The 24,245-nt window shown below is 32.5% G+C and overlaps 1 protein-coding gene across 2 annotated transcripts in view; it reads left to right on the forward strand.

Annotated features, from left to right (window-relative positions):
- The window catches only part of LOC142338426 (WD repeat-containing protein on Y chromosome-like), a 65,808-nt gene that overhangs the window by 14,346 nt on the left and 27,217 nt on the right, over positions 1 to 24,245 (forward strand). For both annotated transcript variants that reach the window (XM_075388185.1, XM_075388186.1), the window contains exons 4-6: positions 19,765 to 19,887; positions 20,560 to 21,228; positions 21,645 to 21,875. In XM_075388185.1, coding sequence (XP_075244300.1) covers positions 19,765 to 19,887; positions 20,560 to 21,228; positions 21,645 to 21,875 — 1,023 coding nt within the window. The remainder of the gene's footprint in view (positions 1 to 19,764; positions 19,888 to 20,559; positions 21,229 to 21,644; positions 21,876 to 24,245) is intronic.

The raw sequence follows: 24,245 nt of genomic DNA on the forward strand, positions 1-24,245 counted from the left end.
TCTAGGGTTTCGACTTGCAGCTGCACTTCCTATTTTACTTGCTATTTCTAATGCTCTTACTGGATTATTAGCAACTTTCTTTCCGAAGTTAACTGTAGCTTTACCAACACTTTTGAAGAAATCTTTCAATCCCTCAGCTTCTATTGTGGCATCACTAACAGTCATTGACTTATTTCTCTTACACTTAACACAATTAACCTTTAACATTTTAGTACCTTTTGAAGTAATAAAACCTCTTAAGTTATTAGTACCACTATAATGTCTACCTCCAACACAAAATGAATTAGTTTTCAACTTATTTAAAAGACTCATTTCTATATATAAAAAATAATGGAAGTTAAAAAGTATAATCCCTTTGTTGTTATTAAGCCTGCGGGTTCCACCCGTGAGCGAAACTCGAAGCCCTGGAATAGACCTAAGGCCAAGATTAAGCTTGAAGCTAGAGGCTTGGCTCTAGAGAATAAAAAGAAATTAGACATTATTTATGCTAAAATTTTTGTTAATACTAATAAGAAATAGTTAGGTATTAACAAGAGTAACAATTAGAGCTGACTAGCTATAAGTATAAGTATAAGTATATGGTTATGTATAAGTAAAAGTATATAATTATAACAATAACTATATTATACTATAAATATAAATTATTGCTAGAGTTTTATCTAAAATTATAATTATCGCTAGAGTTATATCTAAACTTACAATTATATCTATGACTTAATTATAACTATGATATTATATCAACCATCTTATTACCATCACTATTCAGACTAATAACCTTTCTAGTTAATACTAATGCATGACATATAACATCTGCAACTGCAGCACTAAATTTAAAATTAAGTTGTATTGGTTGTGGACCTATATGATCCCTTTGATATCTAGTATCGAATACATATATTCTATAACTATTTTTGAATGTTCAATGATTTATATAGGGTTTTATATTATGTGGTAGCCCATTATAATCTTTATTAAAGCTAACAATCTCTTTAAAAGCCTCATTATAATTATTGGTACCATAATTAATGTTCATTCTATCCTCGGGATAAAACTCACTACCAATCTTACAATAACATTCAGTAGCATTCATTACATCAAATGTACTTGCATCATGAGTTTGTTCATTAACATTATTACTTTCAAAACGAACTGTTTATTATTGTGGTCTTTCCATACCACTTTCCATACCAAGATCAAACAAGAAGTTAGTAGCATTGGGTACATTGTTTTAAAATGTATTTTTTTCATAATAGCTAAAGTCTATATTATTCTTTTTACTTAAACCCTTTTGCACAATAATTCTATTATCATTACTAGGATCAATACTAGGCACACACCATGATATATCTCTAGTTTCTATATTACCATCATTAGCAACTGCACCAGGATTAGCATTAACTTTATATAGAGCTCTATCATTATTATTTCTTTTTAATATTAGTTTAAATCCTAAACCATATATAATCTTTTCTAAATCATTTATGAAACCAAATAGATCACTCATCTTAATCATCAATTACATATGACCTCGTTGTGCAGCAATATAGTCACCTTTAAGTTGACTATCTCTACCCTGATTTCTAACAAAACCACTCTCAAATTCATCACCAGTACTAGTTAATAATTTATACATCAATAGATTAGGATGACAATGATCTATATATTCAATAGTCCTACCACCACTAGTTTCAAGCTTAAATGAACTAAACAATGCCATCATACCATAATTAATTAATCTGATATTAGCATCATTAGCAAATACACCACCAGCATCATCTGATACAACAAACTCTATCTCTAGATATGAATCACGTAAATTTAAACGATTTTTTTCTCTATTGAGAATAATATTAATGTTTTGTATTCATTGTTGCCAGATTATTTGGTTTATATTTTATAATCTTACTTTTATGTATATCATTATTATAACCATAAGTTGTATCCAATTTAAAATCCATATAATCTTAAGAGAACTGCAAAATATACATGAAGCTTTAACTAAAACTAAAGAAGAGCATACACTTAACTTTAGAATGATAAAGCCAACAGAAAAGTTTAACTTTAGTGAACCTATACTTAATACAACAAAATTAGGTTTAATTAGATTATGTGTTTATAACTCGGTGTTTAATGTAAATGGGAATAATAATAAATTTAGGTTCAATTCTTTAGATCGACAAATTTTCTCTGATACAAAATTATATATTATAACATCCGGTGCATATGAATTATCTGAAATAGCAGATATAATAAAAGAAAAAACTGAAGGTAATGTTATAATAGAAGTAGATAAAAATACAATGAAATGTAAAATGGAAATAAAACAAGGAGTACTTAGCTTTGACGTAGAAAACTCAATAGGATCATTACTAGGATTTAGGAAAGTTATATAGAGCGGGTACATATACATCTCGGAAAATTGTTGATATTATAGTTTCAATAATATTAACATTCATTGCAATTTTATCTGGAGCTAAAGATAATGGTAAAGATACATATATACCTTTAATCTAACTGAACCACCAGGCTATTTGATAAATATTATACCAACTAATATCTTGTATTAAAATGGAACTAAAGATAGAATAGAATATATTGAATTCCATTTTAAAGATGACCATGGAAGACCTATAGACTTTAATGGTGATGTATTAAGTTTTACTTTACATTTGATGTAGTCAGCAACTTCGTTCAACTGGTGTAGATATAAAGATAAATAAACTTAATTACAAACTACGATCCCAATTAATTCTTAGTTTAACATTAATATTTTTATTTTTAGTTATCAATGACAATATAATTATAAGGTTCTTTCCATACCTTATTACATATATTAGCAAAATCATTATAACTAAGTTCAACATTATTAAAGAAATCTTGATATATCGATGCTAGGACTTTTACTCTCTGTTCAAATAAAATAAATAGATTACAGTTCTCTCTAACACTCTGCCTATCCAGAGAGAACAGGTTTTGATTAAGATATATCATATTGCAATTATTATGTCTACCTCTACAAAAGTATTCATTAATAACTGGTTCTTTGGCTCTAACATCATCGAATATCATTAGTTTCTTTAAGTTTTTGGGTAGTTTATCAGGATATGGTAAATCTTTTATATCTTTAATAAATTCTATAATTGCTTTTGGGTTTATTCTTTCTAATCCACTGTATTGATCACCAGTAGGTCCAATGATGTATAGCTTATCAAAATATTTACTAGCTAGAATTAGTTTTTTTAATAAGAATGTCTTACCATATTCACTAGGACCAGATATTATACATCTAAAATTATCTGGGAATGTGGCTTCAGTAATTATATCTTCATCGTTTAGCCTTGAATATAGATCATCATTTATATTAACTGATATATTATTAGTTGGACTATGGGACTTCGTCCATATTTCACCATTGCTAATGATCTTGCTATTACTATTACTATTATATTTACTCCTTTGATGATTTCCACCAAATAGATAAATAAAATTATCATCTGCGAAACAGGATCCCTGATCGTTATCACTATCACTAACATTGACATTTTCAATGACATTATCAATGGTATTATCAATGACATTATTAGCAAAGCTACTTCGTAGATCTTTATCAATGACATTATCACTATCATTATCATTATCATTATTAGCAAAGCTACTTCGTAGATCATTAACATTATCATTATCAATGTCATTATCATTATCATTAACATTATCATTATCATTATCATTATCAATGACATTATCATTATCATTAACATTATCATTATCATTAACATTAACATTATCATTATCATTAACATCTGCGAAGCAGGTTCCCTGATTAACATCACAACTTAAAAAAAACACTCATTATATATTCCTTGATATTTACATTGATTAACTAGAATATTCAAAGCACTTTTAATTCTAAATCCTCTATCAATAAGATAGACCATATATAAACAATAATCCCCACAATCAGATTCATCATATTGTTGTATTCTCTCATTAGAGCCTAGATCAACATATTCTTCTAGGACTAATGGTGGGGTTTCTACACCAAAATTATCAAAGTAATACAGAGGACCATCTTCTCTTCTTATAACTAAAACCCAATGTGTACCTTCAGTTGGATGTAGATTTACAATAACGTTAGAGTTAGGTTCACATACCATTTCTGGTTTATCATCTCTCATTACAATTTCAATTGGTGTTAGTCTTATATCTTTACATATATCTTTTATTCTGATATCACTCATAGCACTATTATCAATATTAAATTTATTATTCAATTCCTCAAAAGTTAGGATGAGCAATTTTATATAATAAATTTAATAAATAAAAATGGATAAAGGCGGTATACTTTTTTTCTTATTATTATAATTGGAATTAGTTATATAATATATGATACAATACCGAGCAAATACACAAAACTAGAAGAAAGCTTTGATGGATTTATGAATAGGAGTCTAGTTAGATTTGAATATGAGAAGTCACCATTACATACTATTGTTTATGGTGGAACTGGAACAGGTAAAACAAATTTTATTGGACAATACTTAAGGTTATATTCAGTCCAAAATCAAAACCAAGATCAATATCAAGATCAAGATCAAGATCAAGATCAATATCAAGATCAATATCAAGATCAAGATCAAGACCAAGTCCAAGACCGAAACCAAGCTAAAAATATGGTGGAATATCAGTGAACCTGCTTCGCAGATGACCAGAGGTCCATAGTTATAGTGTGTAAAGATGAAAGAGACTGGATAGATCCTGAGTCTAATTAGTTTTATACTGGGTTTATTAAATGTGATATAAATATGATCACAATAAAGAATATGCATAAATTTCAAAATTGTGTAATAGTACTTGATGATATGGGTGATAGGTTAAATAAGGATATAGGCTATTATTTTATTGAAGGTAGACATTATAATATTCAAATGATTGTAATGTGTGGATAAAGCCAACAGAAAAGTTTAACTTTAGTGAACCTATACTTAATACAACAAAATTAGGTTTAATTAGATTATCTGTTTATAACTCGGTGTTTAATGTAAATGGGAATAATAATAAATTTAGGTTCAATTCTTTAGATCGACAAATTTTCTCTGATACAAAATTATATATCATAACATCCGGTCGGTGCATATGAATTATCTGAAATAGCAGATATAATAAAAGAAAAAACTGAAGGTAATGTTATAATAGAAGTAGATAAAAATACAATGAAATGTAAAATGGAAATAAAACAAGGAGTACTTAGCTTTGACGTAGAAAACTCAATAGGATCATTACTAGGATTTAGGAAAGTTATATAGAGCGGGTACATATACATCTCGGAAAATTGTTGATATTATGGTTTCAATAATATTAACATTCATTGCAATTTTATCTGGAGCTAAAGATAATGGTAAAGATACATATATACCTTTAATCTAACTGAACCACCAGGCTATTTGATAAATATTATACCAACTAATATCTTGTATTAAAATGTAACTAAAGATAGAATAGAATATATTGAATTCCATTTTAAAGATGACCATGGAAGACCTATAGACTTTAATGGTGATGTATTAAGTTTTACTTTACATTTGATGTAGTCAGCAACTTCGTTGAACTGGTGTAGATATAAAGATAAATAAACTTAATTACAAACTACGATCCCAATTAATTCTTAGTTTAACATTAATATTTTTTTTAGTTATATCAATGACAATATAATTATAAGGTTCTTTCCATACCTTATTACATATATTAGCAAAATCATTATAACTAAGTTCAACATTATTAAAGAAATCTTGATATATCGATGCTAGGACTTTTACTCTCTGTTCAAATAAAATAAATAGATTGCAGTTCTCTCTAACACTCTGCCTATCCAGAGAGAACAGGTTTTGATTAAGATATATCATATTGCAATTATTATGTCTACCTCTACAAAAGTATTCATTAATAACTGGTTCTTTGGCTCTAACATCATCGAATATCATTAGTTTCTTTAAGTTTTTGGGTAGTTTATCAGGATATGGTAAATCTTTTATATCTTTAATAAATTCTATAATTGCTTTTGGGTTTATTCTTTCTAATCCACTGTATTGATCACCAGTAGGTCCAATGATGTATAGCTTATCAAAATATTTACTAGCTAGAATTAGTTTTTTTAATAAGAATGTCTTACCATATTCACTAGGACCAGATATTATACATCTAAAATTATCTGGGAATGTGGCTTCAGTAATTATATCTTCATCATTTAGCCTTGAATATAGATCATCATTTATATTAACTGATATATTATTAGTTGGACTATGGGACTTCGTCCATATTTCACCATTGCTAATGATCTTGCTATTACTATTACTATTATATTTACTCCTTTGATGATTTTCACCAAATAGATAAATAAAATTATCATCTCTGAAACAGGATCCCTGATAGTTATCACTATCACTAACATTGACATTTTCAATGACATTATCAATGGTATTATCAATGACATTATTAGCAAAGCTACTTCGTAGAACTTTATCAATGACTTTATCACTATCATTATCATTATCATTATTAGCAAAGCTACTTTGTAGATCATTAACATTATCATTATCAATGTCATTATCATTATCATTAACATTATCATTATCATTAACATTAACATTATCATTATCATTAACATCTGCGAAGCAAGTTCCCTGATTAACATCACAACTTAAAAAAAACACTCATTATATATTCCTTGATATTTACATTGATTAACTAGTATATTCAAAGCACTTTTAATTCTAAATCCTCTATCAATAAGATAGACCATATATAAACAATAATGCCCACAATCAGATTCATCATATTGTTGTATTCTCTCATTAGAGCCTAGATCAACATATTCTTCTAGGACTAATGGTGGGGTTTCTACACCAAAACTATCAAAGTAATACAGAGGACCATCTTCTCTTCTTATAACTAAAACCCAATGTGTACCTTCAGTTGGATGTAGATTTACAATAATGTTAGAGTTAGGTTCACATACCATTTCTGGTTTATCATCTCTCATTACAATTTCAATTGGTGTTAGTCTTATATCTTTACATATATCTTTTATTCTGATATCACTCATAGCACTATTATCAATATTAAATTTATTATTCAATTCCTCAAAAGTTAGGATGAGCAATTTTATATAATAAATTTATTAAATAAAAATGGATAAAGGCGGTATACTTTTTTTTCTTATTATTATAATTGGAATTAGTTATATAATATATGATACAATACCGAGTAAATACACAAAACTAGAAGAAAGCTTTGGTGGATTTATGAATAGGAGTCTAGTTAGATTTGAATATGAGAAGTCACCATTACATACTATTGTTTATGGTGGAACTGGAACAGGTAAAACAAATTTTATTGGACAATACTTAAGGTCATATTCAGTCCAAAATCAAAACCAAGATCAATATCAAGATCAAGATCAAGATCAAGATCAATATCAAGGACCGAAACCAAGCTAAAAATATGGTGGAATATCAGTGAACCTGCTTCGCAGATGACCAGAGGTCCATAGTTATAGTGTGTAAAGATGACAGAGACTGGATAGATCCTGAGTCTAATTAGTTTTATACTGGGTTTATTAAATGTGATATAAATATGATCACAATAAAGAATATGCATAAATTTCAAAATTGTGTAATAGTACTTGATGATATGGGTGATAGGTTAAATAAGGATATAGGCTACTATTTTATTGAAGGTAGACATTATAATATTCAAATGATTGTAATGTGTCATAAACCAGCTCAAATAAAAACTACAGCAAGAATGAGTTGTGATACTATTTATTTAACAACTTATAACGGACCTGATCTATTTAAAAATTTTAATGAGATATATAAGTGTGAACATGACTTCAATAAAATAATTAATGAGTTAAATAGTAACCATTATAATCGTACAGATGGAATGTCAGATGAACTTCGTTATGGTATAATTAAATATAATAAAAATTAGAATAGAACAATGATATATGATTCAAGAGTTGGTTTCCCTGATTTAAAAGCTCTTAGTTTAAAAGAAGAATTAGAAAGAGAAGATATAAATAAACCTATAGCATATATGAAAACACTAATGATTAATGCAACAGATAGAATTAGTATTAATCATGATAATTATCAGTTTTATTTTAATAAACTTCTTACTTTAAATAATATTAAAATACAGAATGATGTTCTAACTAAAGAAATGATTATGGGAAATGATTTTTAATATTCAAATGATTGTAATGTGTCATAAACCAGCTCAAATAATTAATACAGCAAGAATGAGTTGTGATACTATTTATTTAACAATTTATAACGGACCTGATCTATTTAAAAACTTTAATGAGATATATAAGTGTGAACATATAAGTGTTAATCTAACTGAACCACCAGGCTATTTGATAAATATTATACCAACTAATATCTTGTATTAAAATGTAACTAAAGATAGTATAAAATATATTGAATTCCATTTTAAAGATGGCCATGGAAGACCTATAGACTTTAATGGTGATGTATTAAGTTTTACTTTACATTTGATGTAGTCAGCAATTTCGTTGAACTGGTGTAGATATAAAGATAAATAAACTTAATTACAAACTCCGATCCCAATTAATTCTTAGTTTAACATTAATATTTTTATTTTTAGTTATATCAATGACAATATAATTATAAGGCTCTTTCCATACCTTATTACATATTATAGCAAAATCTTTATAACTAAGTTCAACATTATTAAAGAAATCTTGATATATCGATGCTAGGAATTTAACTCTCTGTTCAAATAAAATAAATAGATTACAGTTCTCTCTAACACTCTGCCTATCCAGAGAGAACAGGTTTTGATTAAGATATATCATATTGCAATTATTATGTCTACCTCTACAAAAGTATTCATTAATAACTGGTTCTTTGGCTCTAACATCATCGAATATCATTAGTTTCTTTAAGTCTTTGGGTAGTTTATCAGGAGATGGTAAATCTTTTATATCTTTAATAAATTCTATAATTGCTTTTGGGTTTATTCTTTCTAATCCATTGTATTGATCACCAGTAGGTCCAATGATGTATAGCTTATCAAAAAATTTAGTAGCTAGAATTAGTTTTTTTAATAAGAATGTCTTACCATATTCACTAGGACCAGATATTATACATCTAAAATTATCTGGGAATGTGGCTTCATTAATTATATCATCATCATTTAGCCATGAATATAGATCATCATTTATATTAACTGATATATTATTAGTTGGACTATGGGACTTCGTCCATATTTCACCATTGCTAATGATCTTGCTATTACTATTACTATTAAATTTACTCCTTTGATGATTTTCACCAAATAGATAAATAAAATTATCATCTGCGAAACAGGATTCCTGATCGTTATCACTATCACTAACATTGACATTTTCAATGACATTATCAATGGTATTATCAATGACATTATTAGCAAAGCTACTTCGTAGATCTTTATCAATGACATTATCACTATCATTATCATTATTATTATTAGCAAAGCTACTTCGTAGATCATTAACATTATCATTATCAATGTCATTATCATTATCATTAACATTATCATTATCATTATCATTATCAATCACATTATCATTATCATTAACATTATCATTATCATTAACATTAACATTATCATTATCATTAACATCTGCGAAGCAAGTTCCCTGATTAACATCACAACTTAAAAAAAACACTCATTATATATTCCTTGATATTTACATTGATTAACTAGTATATTCAAAGCACTTTTAATTCTAAATCCTCTATCAATAAGATAGACCATATATAAACAATAATCCCCACAATCAGATTCATCATATTGTTGTATTCTCTCATTAGAGCCTAGATCAACATATTCTTCTAGGACTAATGGTGGGGTTTCTACACCAAAACTATCAAAGTAATACAGAGGACCATCTTCTCTTCTTATAACTAAAACCCAATGTGTACCTTCAGTTGGATGTAGATTTACAATAATGTTAGAGTTAGGTTCACATACCATTTCTGGTTTATCATCTCTCATTACAATTTCAATTGGTGTTAGTCTTATATCTTTACATATATCTTTTATTCTGATATCACTCATAGCACTATTATCAATATTAAATTTATTATTCAATTCCTCAAAAGTTAGGATGAGCAATTTTATATAATAAATTTAATAAATAAAAATGGATAAAGGCGGTATACTTTTTTTTCTTATTATTATAATTGGAATTAGTTAAATAATATATGATTCAATACCGAGTAAATACACAAAACTAGAAGAAAGCTTTGGTGGATTTATGAATAGGAGTCTAGTTAGATTTGAATATGAGAAGTCACCATTACATACTATTGTTTATGGTCGAACTGCAACAGGTAAAACAAATTTTATTAGACAATACTTAAGGTTATATTCAGTCCGAAATCAAAACCAAGATCAATATCAAGATCAAGATCAAGATCAAGATCAATATCAAGATCAATATCAAGATCAAGATCAAGACCAAGACCAAGACCGAAACCAAGCTAAAAATATGGTGGAATATCAGTGAACCTGCTTCGCAGATGACCAGAGGTCCATAGTTATAGTGTGTAAAGATGACAGAGACTGGATAGATCCTGAGTCTAATTAGGTTTATACTGGGTTTATTAAATGTGATATAAATATGATCACAATAAAGAATATGCATAAATTTCAAAATTGTGTAATAGTACTTGATGATATGGGTGATAGGTTAAATAAGGATATAGGCTATTATTTTATTGAAGGTAGACATTATAATATTCAAATGATTGTAATGGGTCATAAACCAGCTCAAATAATTAATACAGCAAGAATGAGTTGTGATACTATTTATTTAACAACTTATAACGGACCTGATCTATTTAAAAATTTTAATGAGATATATAAGTGTGAATATGACTTCAATAAAATAATTAATGAGTTAAATAGTAACCATTATAATCGTACAGATGGAATGTCAGATGAACTTCGTTATGGTATAATTAAATATAATAAAAATTAAAATAGAACAATGATATATGATTCAAGAGTTGGTTTCCCTGATTTAAAAGCTTTTAGTTTAAAACAAGAATTAGAAAGAGAAGATATAAATAAACCAATAGCATATATGAAAACACTAATGACTAATGCAACAGATAGAATTAGTATTAATCATGATAATTATCAGTTTTATTTTAATAAACTTCTTACTTTAAATAATATTAAAATACAGAATGATGTTCTAACTAAAGAAATGATTATGGGAAAGGGTATAAAAAGTTTATCAACTATTGGTGGAATTATAAGCTCAGGTTTAATTATATTTAGTTATATTTATCCTGATAAAATATCGAGAAATGCTGGGTATGTAGCAATGGGAGCAAGCACAATGTTGTGTAGAGTAAATACATTAGTTAACGTTGGATATGGAGAAGAGTTGGATCGACGAAGTGGTTACACCAATAATGTTCCACCAAGTGGTTATAGCAATAATGATCCACAAAATACAATCTGCGAAGCAGGTTTCCTGATAGAAGAGGAATATATAGATCAGTGTAACTGTGAATTCGTCAATGAAGAGATGGGAAGTTTGAATAGAAAGGGAGGAAAGTTTTTAAACAAATTATATATAAATAATGAAGAGTTTAAAGAAGAGATTATAAATTTTTCTGAAGATAAAAAAGAATTAGACCTTGAATTGATTTTAGATAAGAGATGTAAAACTATTACACTCAATACTTTAGGAAATAACTATTTAGCAGAGTGTATCACATCTAAAGATAATACTTAAGATTTAATTGAAATCATGGCTAAATATTACCCTGTGAAATGATTAGGTAAAAATTAAAGTTTACCCTATTAGAATTGCTTATACAATGATTAGACTGTAACTATAAATATGGAAACATTGTTGTTTTAAAATATCATTATGAATCATGTCATAAAGATAAAACTGATAAATGTATGTGTGGTAATATAATATTAAGTGGTATTTGTGCTAATGATTTTTCTCCATGGGGTTGCTCTTTAAAAAATGAATCTAGCTCTAGTTCTAGTTCTAGCTCTAGCTCTAGTTCTAGCTCTAGTTCTGGTTTTGGTTCTAGTTCTGGTTCCGGTTCCGCTTCTGGTGCTGGTTCTGGTTCTGGTTCTAGTTCTATCTATGACTATAACTCTAACTCAGTTCCTAACCCTAACCCTAACCCTAACCTTAATCCCAACCATAACCCTAACATTAACCCTAACTTTAATCCTAACCTCATCCTTAACCCTAACCCTAACCTTAACCCTAACCCTAACCTTAACATTAACCCTAGCCCAGAAGTCTTAATTAGAAGTTGTGATAAGTGTAATTATATAAAACCACTAACTGATTTTGATGAGGGTAAGTATACATGTAGAAGTTGTACTTCAGCTGAAGTTATATTTTCATTTTGTACTTCTGTTGTGAGATATGATGGGATATGGGCTCATGTAAAGAAACAACATCCAGATGTAGAATTAACTAGAGGATTTAGTAAAAATATAACTGAGAAAACAATTAATCCTAGTTGGCAAAGCAAGACTGTAAGTCCTTTAGTTGTCGTCCAAACAGAGGAACGTTGTTCATGTAAATACTATAATTTTGTATCATTTTTTTATTAATAATGGAATAAATATAAAAAAAGTAAAAGAAAATATAATTTTATTGAAGAGTATAGATAATTTGAAATAAAAAGTATAGAAAATAAAAAAATATCAAAAAAAGGGAATCACTCTTTAAGAGCGAAAAAGAGCGATCTTTCTACTGGGTGATCACTCCGAATAAGAGTGAATCGCTCTTAAAGAGTGAAATGTGAATTTTGCTTTGATTTTTCGATTTTTTGTTTTATTTTTGATTTTAATTGATTATTTTATTGAATTTAGAGCTAATATATAGTAGTGGATAAAACAAGGGATTCAACAAACAGTAAAATTTGGCCCGATTCGACATGCGCGATTAGCGTTAGGAGAAAGGGACAAATTTTACTGGTGGTTAAATCCCTTGTTTCATCCACTACTATTGGGCGCTGTCTTTTTTTAAGATCTGTTCACACATTTTCATGAATTTTGAAGTCATATTGGAGTAGTGATTTTGGTCACGCCGAAACACGAAGTAGAGCAAAAAATCGAGCGGTTTTGCGGCGTGAGAAAATGGTGTTTGAACAAAAATTCTCTTTCTCGCTAGTGGTTTTTTGTTCACATGCGGCAATTTCACTTTGATTTTTATGTTCTTTTTTTCAATTTTTTTGGATCGGATTTTTTTCTAAATGGTTTTCCCAATCCATTCATAGTCCGTTGTAGGTCTAGTTTTCTGTTTAGTTTATGAAAATTCTTTAAATTGTACGTCAGGACTTGTTCTGCTATGTTTTTTACTTCGTCTAACAGATTTTTGTTTTTCAACGACTTAGCTCACTCAAAAAAATGACTTCTGAACTCACTTATGGAACTTTAAATTTAATGAGCATTTACTTGTTAAAGGTCAATAGTTTGCATTTAAGTAGTGCCAAACATATATGCCCTAATTCTTGATTATTAGAGTCTTGAGTTTTTGATTTCGAATATTAATTTTGGGATCTTGATCTTCTCCGTTTGTGCCCCCAGTACGTTATGCGCCCCCCAGTTACAGAGCACTGCCATTTAATAGTAAGTCATTATGTAAAAAATATTGCACATGCATCTGAGGGGTGCAAATAATATGCGCCTACTAAGCTGAGGGGGCACAAACGGAAAAGTTCCTAATTTTGAAAAGCCTCATTAGGGTTTTCTCCTTATAGAGCTTATGTGTCTCAAAAAAATGAAAGTCCAAAGCTAACCCAAAAAATCTAGTGGTCTATTAAAGGACAGCTGGTTGATCTGTCTATCTAATCTCTTTAGTTATTTCAATTCATGGAAGACCGCAAGCGTCTATCGCGTCAATTTTCCGGCAATCTGCCGGCTATGTTCAATTGACGTCAAACGCTTGACAAAAGGAAACTAATTAATATTTTAGACAGTTTTTCTGATAGCGTTTAAGGTGCATATTATCCGGACTCAATAAAATTATTGCATCGGATTGTTTCGGTAAAAATAATCAAAATTAAAGGTTCAAGGATGTGGAGTTTTGCACTTAAAAACATTTAAATAAAATGTAGGTTAATTTTTCTCAACATTGGATCTGAAGAAAGTGGATTGTCATTTGTTTACTGCACGGCTGACGCAAAAACAATAGTTTTTTGTTCTCATTTTGGGCCTTTCCTATTATAGGCCTCCTCGAAATTTTAACCCCCCCCCCCCATTATGGTTTTCTTAACCATTATTGGAGGCTATAGGTTATCAGACAACTAATGTGGGGAATGGCCTTAATGCGAAAGACACCTCATTTTAAACAATAGGCCAGCCCATTCCTGACGCTAAGGCAAATTCTGTATTGAATCAAAACGAAATTCGGTAAGTTTTTCAGTACCGATTCATAGTCTGATTTAGGTCACATTTTGCCCTGAATTTCTGATTCAGACTCTGAATCAGGCTCTGAATCAAAATCTGATTCAGACTTCGATTTTTCTCTTTTTCAGACTTTGTATCAGGCTCTGATTCTGAACTCATGAGCCAAGCAAGGTTATATCATTGCATTTGCTCTCAGGTCCTTAAAGAATACAATTTCATATAATACCTGTGGAAGTTATACCTGAGGATTGAAGAATTTCCTTTGATGTGGCAAAAAGGGGGATAAAGGCTGTCAAACTAATTTTTCAAGAGCCACAATGCAAATTTGAAAAAAAACTTACATTTTCACAAAATATAGTACGCATCTATTTAATTTGATTTAATTTGAGATTTTTGTTTGCTGAAAATATAATGGAGCTGAAAAGAGAAAGAATATGAATAGTGAAATTTTGGTGACATAAGTCTCATTTAAATCGTACATAACCAGATTACCAGAGTCTCCTGGAAGAAAAGAAATACACCTATTTTCAGAGGTAAACTGCTGGTTTTCATACTCTGATAAACGGCACAAATTTGCTGTGTGCTTCTGATTGAAACCGGCTCAAATTGTTCATTTTCCCTCAAAAATTTTGTTTCTCTGAGGCATCTCTAGAGGATAGTTCAGCTGAGGTAAATTTTTTGCTTTAACTCAAGATAAGGTTAGATGAGGAATTGTTCAAGATAATTGTCATAATTTTCAGTTATGTGCTGGCATGAGAGCACTCACAGTTTAGCAGGAACTCCCTACTCCAGAAATAGTTAATTTCAAAGATAGAAAGTTGTCGATATGTTTGGTTTTTATTCGAGATAAACGACGAAAGCGCTCAGTTCTTATCTTCAGTATTGTTGGTATATTTATTTCTCAAACTTATAGGAAAGTGTCTGCATGCTTCCTTTAAACTTAGAAATCGTTGGGACTTGTCTTTTTAAACGCAGGAAACTTTCGGTATTTTGGGTTTCAAAACAAAAAGTCATAACAAGCGTCTTTTTAACTTTGTTCTCGTATGATCACAACAAAACGCAGAGAAAATGCAATAATAATTTGGTTCTATGTCAATGATAAACATGTCTGCAACATTCTTAAAACACAATTTATCGAAAAAGTCAATGGGTTGAAAAAAATAACTTCAATACGCTAAAATCATTTTGTTGGGATGAAAACGCTATTATGACGGTTGACTACATAATATACGAGAAAAGCATTTTCTATGCGGAAAAATTGACAATTTCTTTCAATTCGAACCGAATTTACTGACAACTTTCCACGTTTTAAACCGAACACAACATCGATTTCTCATGGTTCTAAAAACAGACCAAATATTTCTTAAGTCCCAACGCCGACCACTTCTTTTGCCTAAATCCGATAATACGGACAAAAACAAACATTCCCAAACTTTCTTACGGTATTTTTTGTCCTTTCTGTTCTTCTGCAATCCCATATATTAAGCGCGAGAGCTTTAAAATGAAACAAAAATTTTGCATGTTTAAGTAGCCTCTTGAAGCACATATTTAAGAGCCGCATCAAGTAGCATGGTTGGGCGAACATATCGAGAGAGGTCAATGACCTAAAAAGCTGGAAATAGATGGGTGAGAACCGAACCTGTGACAAAGGACTGTTAGTCAGGTGCAGTTGCCACGATGCTGTGAGGACTTGCAAGGACCAGAGGGAGTTTTTACTGTCCTTGGTGCTACATGTTTCCCAATTGCTCCCGAACGAAGTTGGAAGTAAAAATTGTAAACGTGTTTTTCTGCGAATTTTAGCGATAGAGATTCTGCGCTATACTAAAACACTCTTAGCTTTCAAATAAGTTTCTCACGCTTAACTTTTTGATCTTTGCGTGATCTCGAAATGAAATATGTTTAATGATACGATAAAAGCAATTGTAAGAAACGGTGGTATGTGGTCGTTATAGCGCATTTGGTAATATGAAGGACTTCTATTCTGAGGCTCGAGTGTTCGAAAAGGTGTTGGGTACGCTCCCTTTTACAGATATGAAAAGCTCTAATCAAAACAATGCCACCTTTCGCTCTAGAGTACTCCTTGCGACTTTGATTTCTTTTATGTTCCTTGGTATGTTTGGGAAATGAAAAATGCTAATCCCTCCTATATATTAAACGCATGAGCTCTAAAATGGGAAGAAGTTTGCAAGTTTAAGTGGCCTCAAGGAGCAAATATTTATGAGCCGCATTGAACAGCATGATTAACCGAACATATCGAGAGGGGTCAGTGACATAAAAGGCTCGAAGTAGATGGGTGAGAACCGAACCTGTGACAAAAGACTATTAGTCAGGTGCAGTTGCCGCGAGGTTAAGAGGGCTTGAAAGTATGCTCGGTCAGAGGAAACACCATTACTCAGGTGCAGTTATCGCGAGGCTAAGAGGGGCTGTAATCATGCTCGCCCAGAGGAGGATTTACTGTACTGGGTACTACGTGTTTTTTAATTGCTCCCGAACTAAGTTTGCAAATCTTATTGTAAAAATGTGTTTTCTGCACAGTTTTAGTTGTATGTATTCTGCGCTATTCTACAATACTCTTAGCTTTCAACCAAGTTTTTCACGCTTTACATTTTGATATTTTCATGATCTCAAATGCTCTTATTCTGAAAAATGTTTATTGATACGATAAAAGCGATTGTGCGAAACGATGGTATGTAGTCGTTGTAGCGCAGTTGGTAAGATGGAGGACTGCTATTCTGACGGTTGAGGGTTCAAAACCTTGTCGAGTATCCTTCTTTTCATAGACATGAAAATTTCTAATAAACACCATGCCTCCTATCGATCGAGAGAACTTCTTGCGACGCTGAATCGTTTTATGTTCGTATGTGTGTTTGGGGATGGATTATCTAATACTATATATTAAACACGTGAGCTCTAAAATGGGTCAAAAACTTTGCATATTTTTGTGGTCTCTTGAAGCCCATGTTTGAGAGCCGCATTGAGCAGCATTGTTAACCGAACATACCGAGAGAGGTCAATGACATAAAAGGCTCAAAGTAGATGGGTGAGAACCGAACCTGCAACAGAAGACTATTAGTCAGGCGCAGTTACGGCGAGGCTAAGAGGGCTTGAAAGTATGCTCGCCCAGAGGAGGATTTACTATCCTGGCTACTAAGTGTTTTTCAATTGCTCCCGAACTAAGTTTGAAGTTCTTTTTTTAACGTGTGTTTTTCTGCAAAATTTCAGCTGTATAGATTCTGCGCTATTCTACAACACTCTTAGCTTTCAACCAAATTTTTCACGCTTTACTTTTTGATATTTGAATGATCTCATATGCTCTTATTCTGAAAAATGTTTATTGATACGATAAAAGCGATTGTGCGAAACGATGGTATGTTGTCGTTATAGCGCAGTTGGCAAGATGAAGGACTGCTAATCTGACGGTCGAGGGTTCGATCCCTTGTCGGGTACACTTCCTTTCATAGACATAAAAAATTCTAATAAACACCATGCCTCCTGTCGGTCGAGAGAACCTCTTGCGACGCTGAGTCATCTTATGTTCCTGTTGCTCCTGTGTGCGTTTGGGGGATGAAAAATGCTAACCCTCTATTTTAAACGCGTGAGCTCTTAATTGGGTCAAAAATATTGCCTTTTTATGTGGTCTCTTGAAGCCCATGTTTGAGAGCCGCATTGAGCAGCATTGTTAACCGAACATACCGAGAGAGGTCAATGACATAAAAGGCTCAAAGTAGATGGGTGAGAACCGAACCTGGGACAAAAGACTATTAGTCAGGCGCAGTTACGGCGAGGCTAAGAGGGCTTGAAAGTATGCTCGCCCAGAGGAGGATTTACTATCCTGGCTACTTCGTGTTTTTCAATTGCTCCCGAACTGAGTTTGAAGTTTTTATTTTAAACGCATGTTTTTTCTGCAAAGTTTTAGCTGTATGGATTCTGCATTTTTCTACAACACTCTCAGCTTTCAACCAAGTTTTCCACGCTTTACTTATTGATATTTGAATGATCTGAATTGCTCTCATTCTGAAAAATGTTTGTTGATACGACAAAACCGATTGTGAGAAAAAGTGGTATTTAGTCGTTATAGCGCGATTGTTAAGACGAAGGTCTGCTATTCTGAGGCACGAGTTTTTGACCACGTGTTGGGTACCCTCCCTTATCTAGATGTGAAAACTTCTAATCATCCACATGCCGCCTGTCGCCCGAGAGCACTTCTTGCGACGCTGAGTCGTTTTATGTTCCTGCGTGTGTTTGGGGATGGAATATCTAATCCTATATATTAAACATAATAGTGACATATAAGGCTCGATGTAGATGGATGAGAACCGAACCTGGGGCAAAAGACTATTAAACAGGTGCAGTTACCGCGAGGTTAAGAGGGCTTAAAAGTGTGCTCGCTCAGAGCAAACACTATTAGTCAGGTGCAGTTACTGCGAGGTTAAGAGGGGTTAAAATCTTGCTCGCTCAGAGATGAAAAATTCTAATAAACACCATGCTTCCTGTCGATCGAGAGAACTTCTTGCGACGCTGAATCGTTTTATGTTCCTGTGGGATGGAATATCTAATCCTATATATTAAACGCGTGAGCTCTAAAATGGGTCAAAAATTTTGCATGTTTATGTAGTCTCTTGAAGCCCATGTTTAAGAGCCGCATTGACCAGCACTGTTAAGCGAATATATCGAGAGAGATCAATGACCTAAAAAGCTCAAAGTTCGTAAGATTGAGGACTGCTAATCTGAAGTTTGAATTTTTTTCTATTACCATTATCCATAAAATCGCTATGAAACTAAATTTTAAGCAGTTTTAGTCGTATTGTTTTTTTTAGTAAATATCAGTCGCATATGAGCACAATGGTCAACAGCGCTCCTGTCGTAACATGTTTTATGGGTTCTTAATCATGTAACCTAGGGTAATAAGTGCGTTTTGAGACGCGCTTTACCGTCATTTTTAAGCTCCTAATATGCACATTCTTTTCGCGCTGATTAAACATGCGATTTAGCAAAAACAAGCAAGTCACAAACGCAATTATCCAGAAATTTGCTGTAGAAAGAGCAAAAGACAAGTGCAGTTGGAATATATAGCTTAAGTGGTGAGACCTATGGATGTTAAGCGAGGGGCATGGGTTCGAGCCCGAGTTGGTGGAAAACAGAAACCTTTACTTCTTTTAAACCTTCTATTCGTGTAAATGATTTTCTTTGGTTTTGCGGTCCTGCTAGTAAGGTTGTATTTGTTTCCTACTTTTGTCTTCTCTAGCTTTTTTGCCCCGTTATCCTATAATGTAAAATTTGGCGCTTCCTTTCCAGGGTCTAAGGATGGACTGGTGAAAGTGTGGAACTTCAACAATGGCAGCTGTCTGGATGAGTACGAGACTTGTGAGGAGAATGAGATTGGAGGACTGGTCTACACTAGAAACAGACTGTTCACAGGTACAAAATTTCACAGTTTTATATTGCCCCCCCCCCCCCCCCCCCGCTTAGTGAGCATAAATTTTATGGGCGAAACAGAATAGATCTTTATTACATATACTCAATTCATGTGAAATGAATCACCACATACGTAGGACAGTTTATGTTTTTCTGCCTACTGGTTTCTTTCTTCAGATATCTTTGTGTATTACAAAATTGGGATCTATTCTGCTTTGCCTCCCCCCCCCCCCCCCCCCTTAGTGGACATTTAATTTTTACACCCCTAGCTCGGGTGTTATTTTTTAAGTAATAAAGTGCTATATAACAGCATACTTTTTATAGTTGGAGGTCATAAAAACAATATGGGCAGAATAGATCCAAAAATGGTTAACGAAATTTGGCTTCTTCCCATTTTTACCAACTGGAAAATTTTTGACCAGTTTTTTCTATTTAATTCTTTTCATTTTCTGGAGCTATTATCTCTTGTGAACAAACAGTGATTACGACCCGAGATAATCAACGCTTTATGTCCCCAGCAGGGCAATCAGAAGCTACTAAATTGCAACGAAAGCTATTTCGGGGTCGGGGTGATATATAGCATATATTACCATTAAGCTGATGGGCTAAATCCGGAATGTTGGGCAGCTTAGTGGTATTTCAATACTCAATTTTGCGGAATTTCAATACTTCAAGGTGGCTGGAGCAAAAACGTGTACTGCATATTTGACGCCAAGGAGGACGAGGACCGTGACATAAAATGTTGGGACCAAAAACACGTGGACGACATTCAGTGCATCACTCGGGTCGGACTTTTTGTCGTATCTGCCGACTACGATGGTGACATCATCTTCTGGTACTCAGATACGGGTCGGTTCGCTTTCCGCTACAACGTGAACGAATGCGCTGCAAGTATCCAAACTCCTCAAGAACTGGAATTTAATGAATCACTCACTGATGTCATTGGTTCCAAAAGCCGAGCCGAATCGCGGAGGTCAGTTTACACTGGTCGGCGAAGCAAAATGGCGTCATCGCGCGAGAATATTTACAATCGCCACAGGGGATCCGGCTTCTCTCAACATAGTTCAGGCAGAAAATTCCACAGTGCTTCTAAAAGGATAGTGGAACCTCTGGAAGAGAAATATTGTAGTGTGGTTTCAATGACGGCTATGAATGCCCGCGTTTTGGAACCGACAACCGCGACTTTGTTCACGGCCACCAGTTTTGGTTGGATTTACGCGTGGGCGGCGTCAGTGGGAACCAAAATGATTGGACAGTTTTTTGCAGCTAAGATGGAAAAAATTCCGGTCAATGCGACTGCTACAGATCCAGAAAATCTATTATTAGTTACTGGAGATGCTAAAGGTAATATACAAGGTAGCAATTCGTTTCATCAACTTTGAAATCATTTCTGATCTGACAATGAAATTCAAAGCATCGTGGATTACATATTTCCTCAAAAACATGGAAAAATGTTTCTAAATGCAAAAGTTATTTTTCCACATTATTCCACTAGCTAATTTCAGTGCTTTTAGTTAGCATAAAGATCTGCAAACGAGAAAAGACCTGGGCTTAATTCCCGAGCTTTTGTTTACGGGGGGGGGGGGGGGGGGGGAGCAGAAAGAGGGCCAATCTTTCAACCTTTTGTATTAACGACCAAACTATACGGAATTAAAACCCCATAGTCTAAAAAATAACTTTTTGATGCAATGGTTTTTTTATTAAATTTGGTTTGTATATTGACCAATCAAACCTGAATTTTTTTTGATGTGCTTTCATAGGTTACATTCGCGTCTGGAGTATCAAACGAATTGCAATTGGAGTGAAAGAGCGACAAAGAATTCTGGATGTTGAAGATTACAATTTCCCGTTCCCATTCGCACCTTATATGAAGAAAATCAGAAAAGAGTTGAGTTCCAAAGAACCAGTTGAGATCTTTGCAGACATACCAAAACTGACAGTTCCCTTACTGGCATCATTCCAAGCCCACGCAGGACCAGTCACAGCCATAGGTAATCCTGGAGTGAATTTCAACTGTTTAAAGTTACAATCAACGCTGTTTTTATCTAGTGTAGCCATAACAAATGTAGTCCACAAAATTTTATAACTTAGAAAAATTACTCAATAGAAAAACTGCAACTGTAAATTGCGTAGGAAAACTAATTGCATACCTCTAAACATCAAACTATCAGAAAAAACCGTGAGGGTCACGGATGTATTTGACTACTGCTTTCTGTCCCACCGAGTTTTTCCGATTGAAATAACGCCGAGTAGCACCATTAACACCCAGTATCTACTGTGTTTGGAAAAAAAAGTATTTATGTGCGATACCATAGCTGTCTTACGACCAAAGCTGTTCGTTAATACTGAAGATTGCATCAAATCTCTTATTATTGGACGGTTGACACAATAGGCTGCAAGTTTATTGCGTTTCCAATAACTTCATTGGGGTCTGTGGTGCATTGTATCCAGAAATTCACTATTTTGTTGGAATTATTTCAAAAATTGCTTTATCTTTGACTCCGCTGATACAGAATACATGAGTGGTAAGTAATTATAAGAGTGGGATTATGAACCGACGAAAAACCAACAAAAAATTACCAAAGGTCTAAAAATTACTTTAAATTCTGAAAACAGGCGTTGTCAACGTCTTCAAAAAAGGATACTATAACCTTAATCCAGTAAGGACTATGTATTATTAATTGCTCTTGAACGAAGTTCATAGCAATTATTGTAAACGTATGTTTCTTTTTTTATGCAAAATTTTCGCTTGACAATTTTGACTTTTCGAGTGACTTTTACGCTCTTGACTTTTTGCGTTTCGCGTGATCTAAAATTCTCTCTCAAGCACAATTTCAAGCAGCTGAATTCAATTGGCGGCAATTTAATACTAAAAGTCAGCTGAAAAGTGCGCCGAAACTGGTGCCATTTTTTTACTCTAAATCTTAATAGTGGTATATGTTAACCTCTAATGTGGTTATTTGAAGCCCACTATTGAATTTCTTAGTCCCATTTAGGCTCCCCCCCAGACTGAAGCAGGTTGCAATTGATTAGAGCTCCCACTAGTCGTTCGAGAGCAATTCATTCTTCCGACGTTTAGTCGGTTATGTTTACATAACATATGGCACTTTTCATTAACAGAGGTATCAGATAAAGTAGCAAAAGGAGTCTGAAAAAGAGAAAACGTAAAAATTCACCAATTTTTTTTAAAATTGCTGCGTCAGTCATGAAAATTTTTTAAAAAAAATCGAACAAAAAATAACCGACGGAACAAAAATTGTATAATGGTTTTTACAATCGCTCTCAAAATATTATCTTTATAGCCTTATTCTGGAAGTTGTTGACATTTTGTTGCTTCACAGAACAAGAGAGATCTGTTGATAGCCCGAATCGAGACGGGATGGTTAACTTTCATGATCGTACAAGACTCTTACAAGATTTATAAAGCGAAACAAAGTCTTAGAGGTTTCTCTGCCAAAAATTACAAGTTCTTGAAGTTCTTTAATTATTCAAAAATACATGTTCTTAATTTTTTATCATCTATTATTATCGACCTACGCGTACTTACAGTTTAACCAAACACCTTCTGAAATGGTAACCATCCCCCCATAAGTTTTCCTATTTGCTTACCATTCGACGTCAAAGCAATTTAGACGAGATGACACATCATCCCATCAGCGTTAATCATGCCAAAGTCTCAAAGTGTCACAATGAAAATGGAAGTTTCAACAAGGTAATTGTTCTGCCAAAGCTGAATCATAATATTGCTGTGTTTTAAAGTGCATCTGGAATTCACAAATTGAATTTAAAAATTAACAAGGAGGCTCGGTAATGTTCGTACGCGCATAATGTTCCGACGCCGCTTATCCATATTCTCGACATAATTGGCTGCCAAAAGATGAAGAGATAGAAAACTTTCAAAAACTTACATATCAGTTAGTAAACCACTAATGGAATACAATAATGCCGATGAAACTCGTTATTAATAGACGACTAGAAAAGACAATAACAAATACCAATTAACAAGCATTAATTACGACAAAAAATCAGTGTCTATATTAAACAAATAATGAAATAAAACTCGCATCAGATAAAACCTCAGCGAAAAACATAACCTATACTTCATTAGAAAAGATATGGGACCTGTATTTGATACGACTGGGTAACAGGTCGACAAAAAAGAACAAAAAGGTGCGAAGTTCAAAAATACGTTTCCATTTTTGAAAACACTTAATTTTGAAGTGATTAATATCTATGGATATTAACTGAAGTCCTTAAAAAATTCAATTAGGTCTACATAGGAAGCAATTGGGACCTGTCATTGTCCAAAGTACGTCATACGATTACAAAAAGAAGGATAAATACCCGCAAACACGAATTGT

Source organism: Convolutriloba macropyga, chromosome 4, assembly GCF_964194025.1.
Source record: "Convolutriloba macropyga chromosome 4, txConMacr16.3, whole genome shotgun sequence".
Lineage (NCBI taxonomy): Eukaryota > Metazoa > Xenacoelomorpha > Acoela > Convolutidae > Convolutriloba > Convolutriloba macropyga.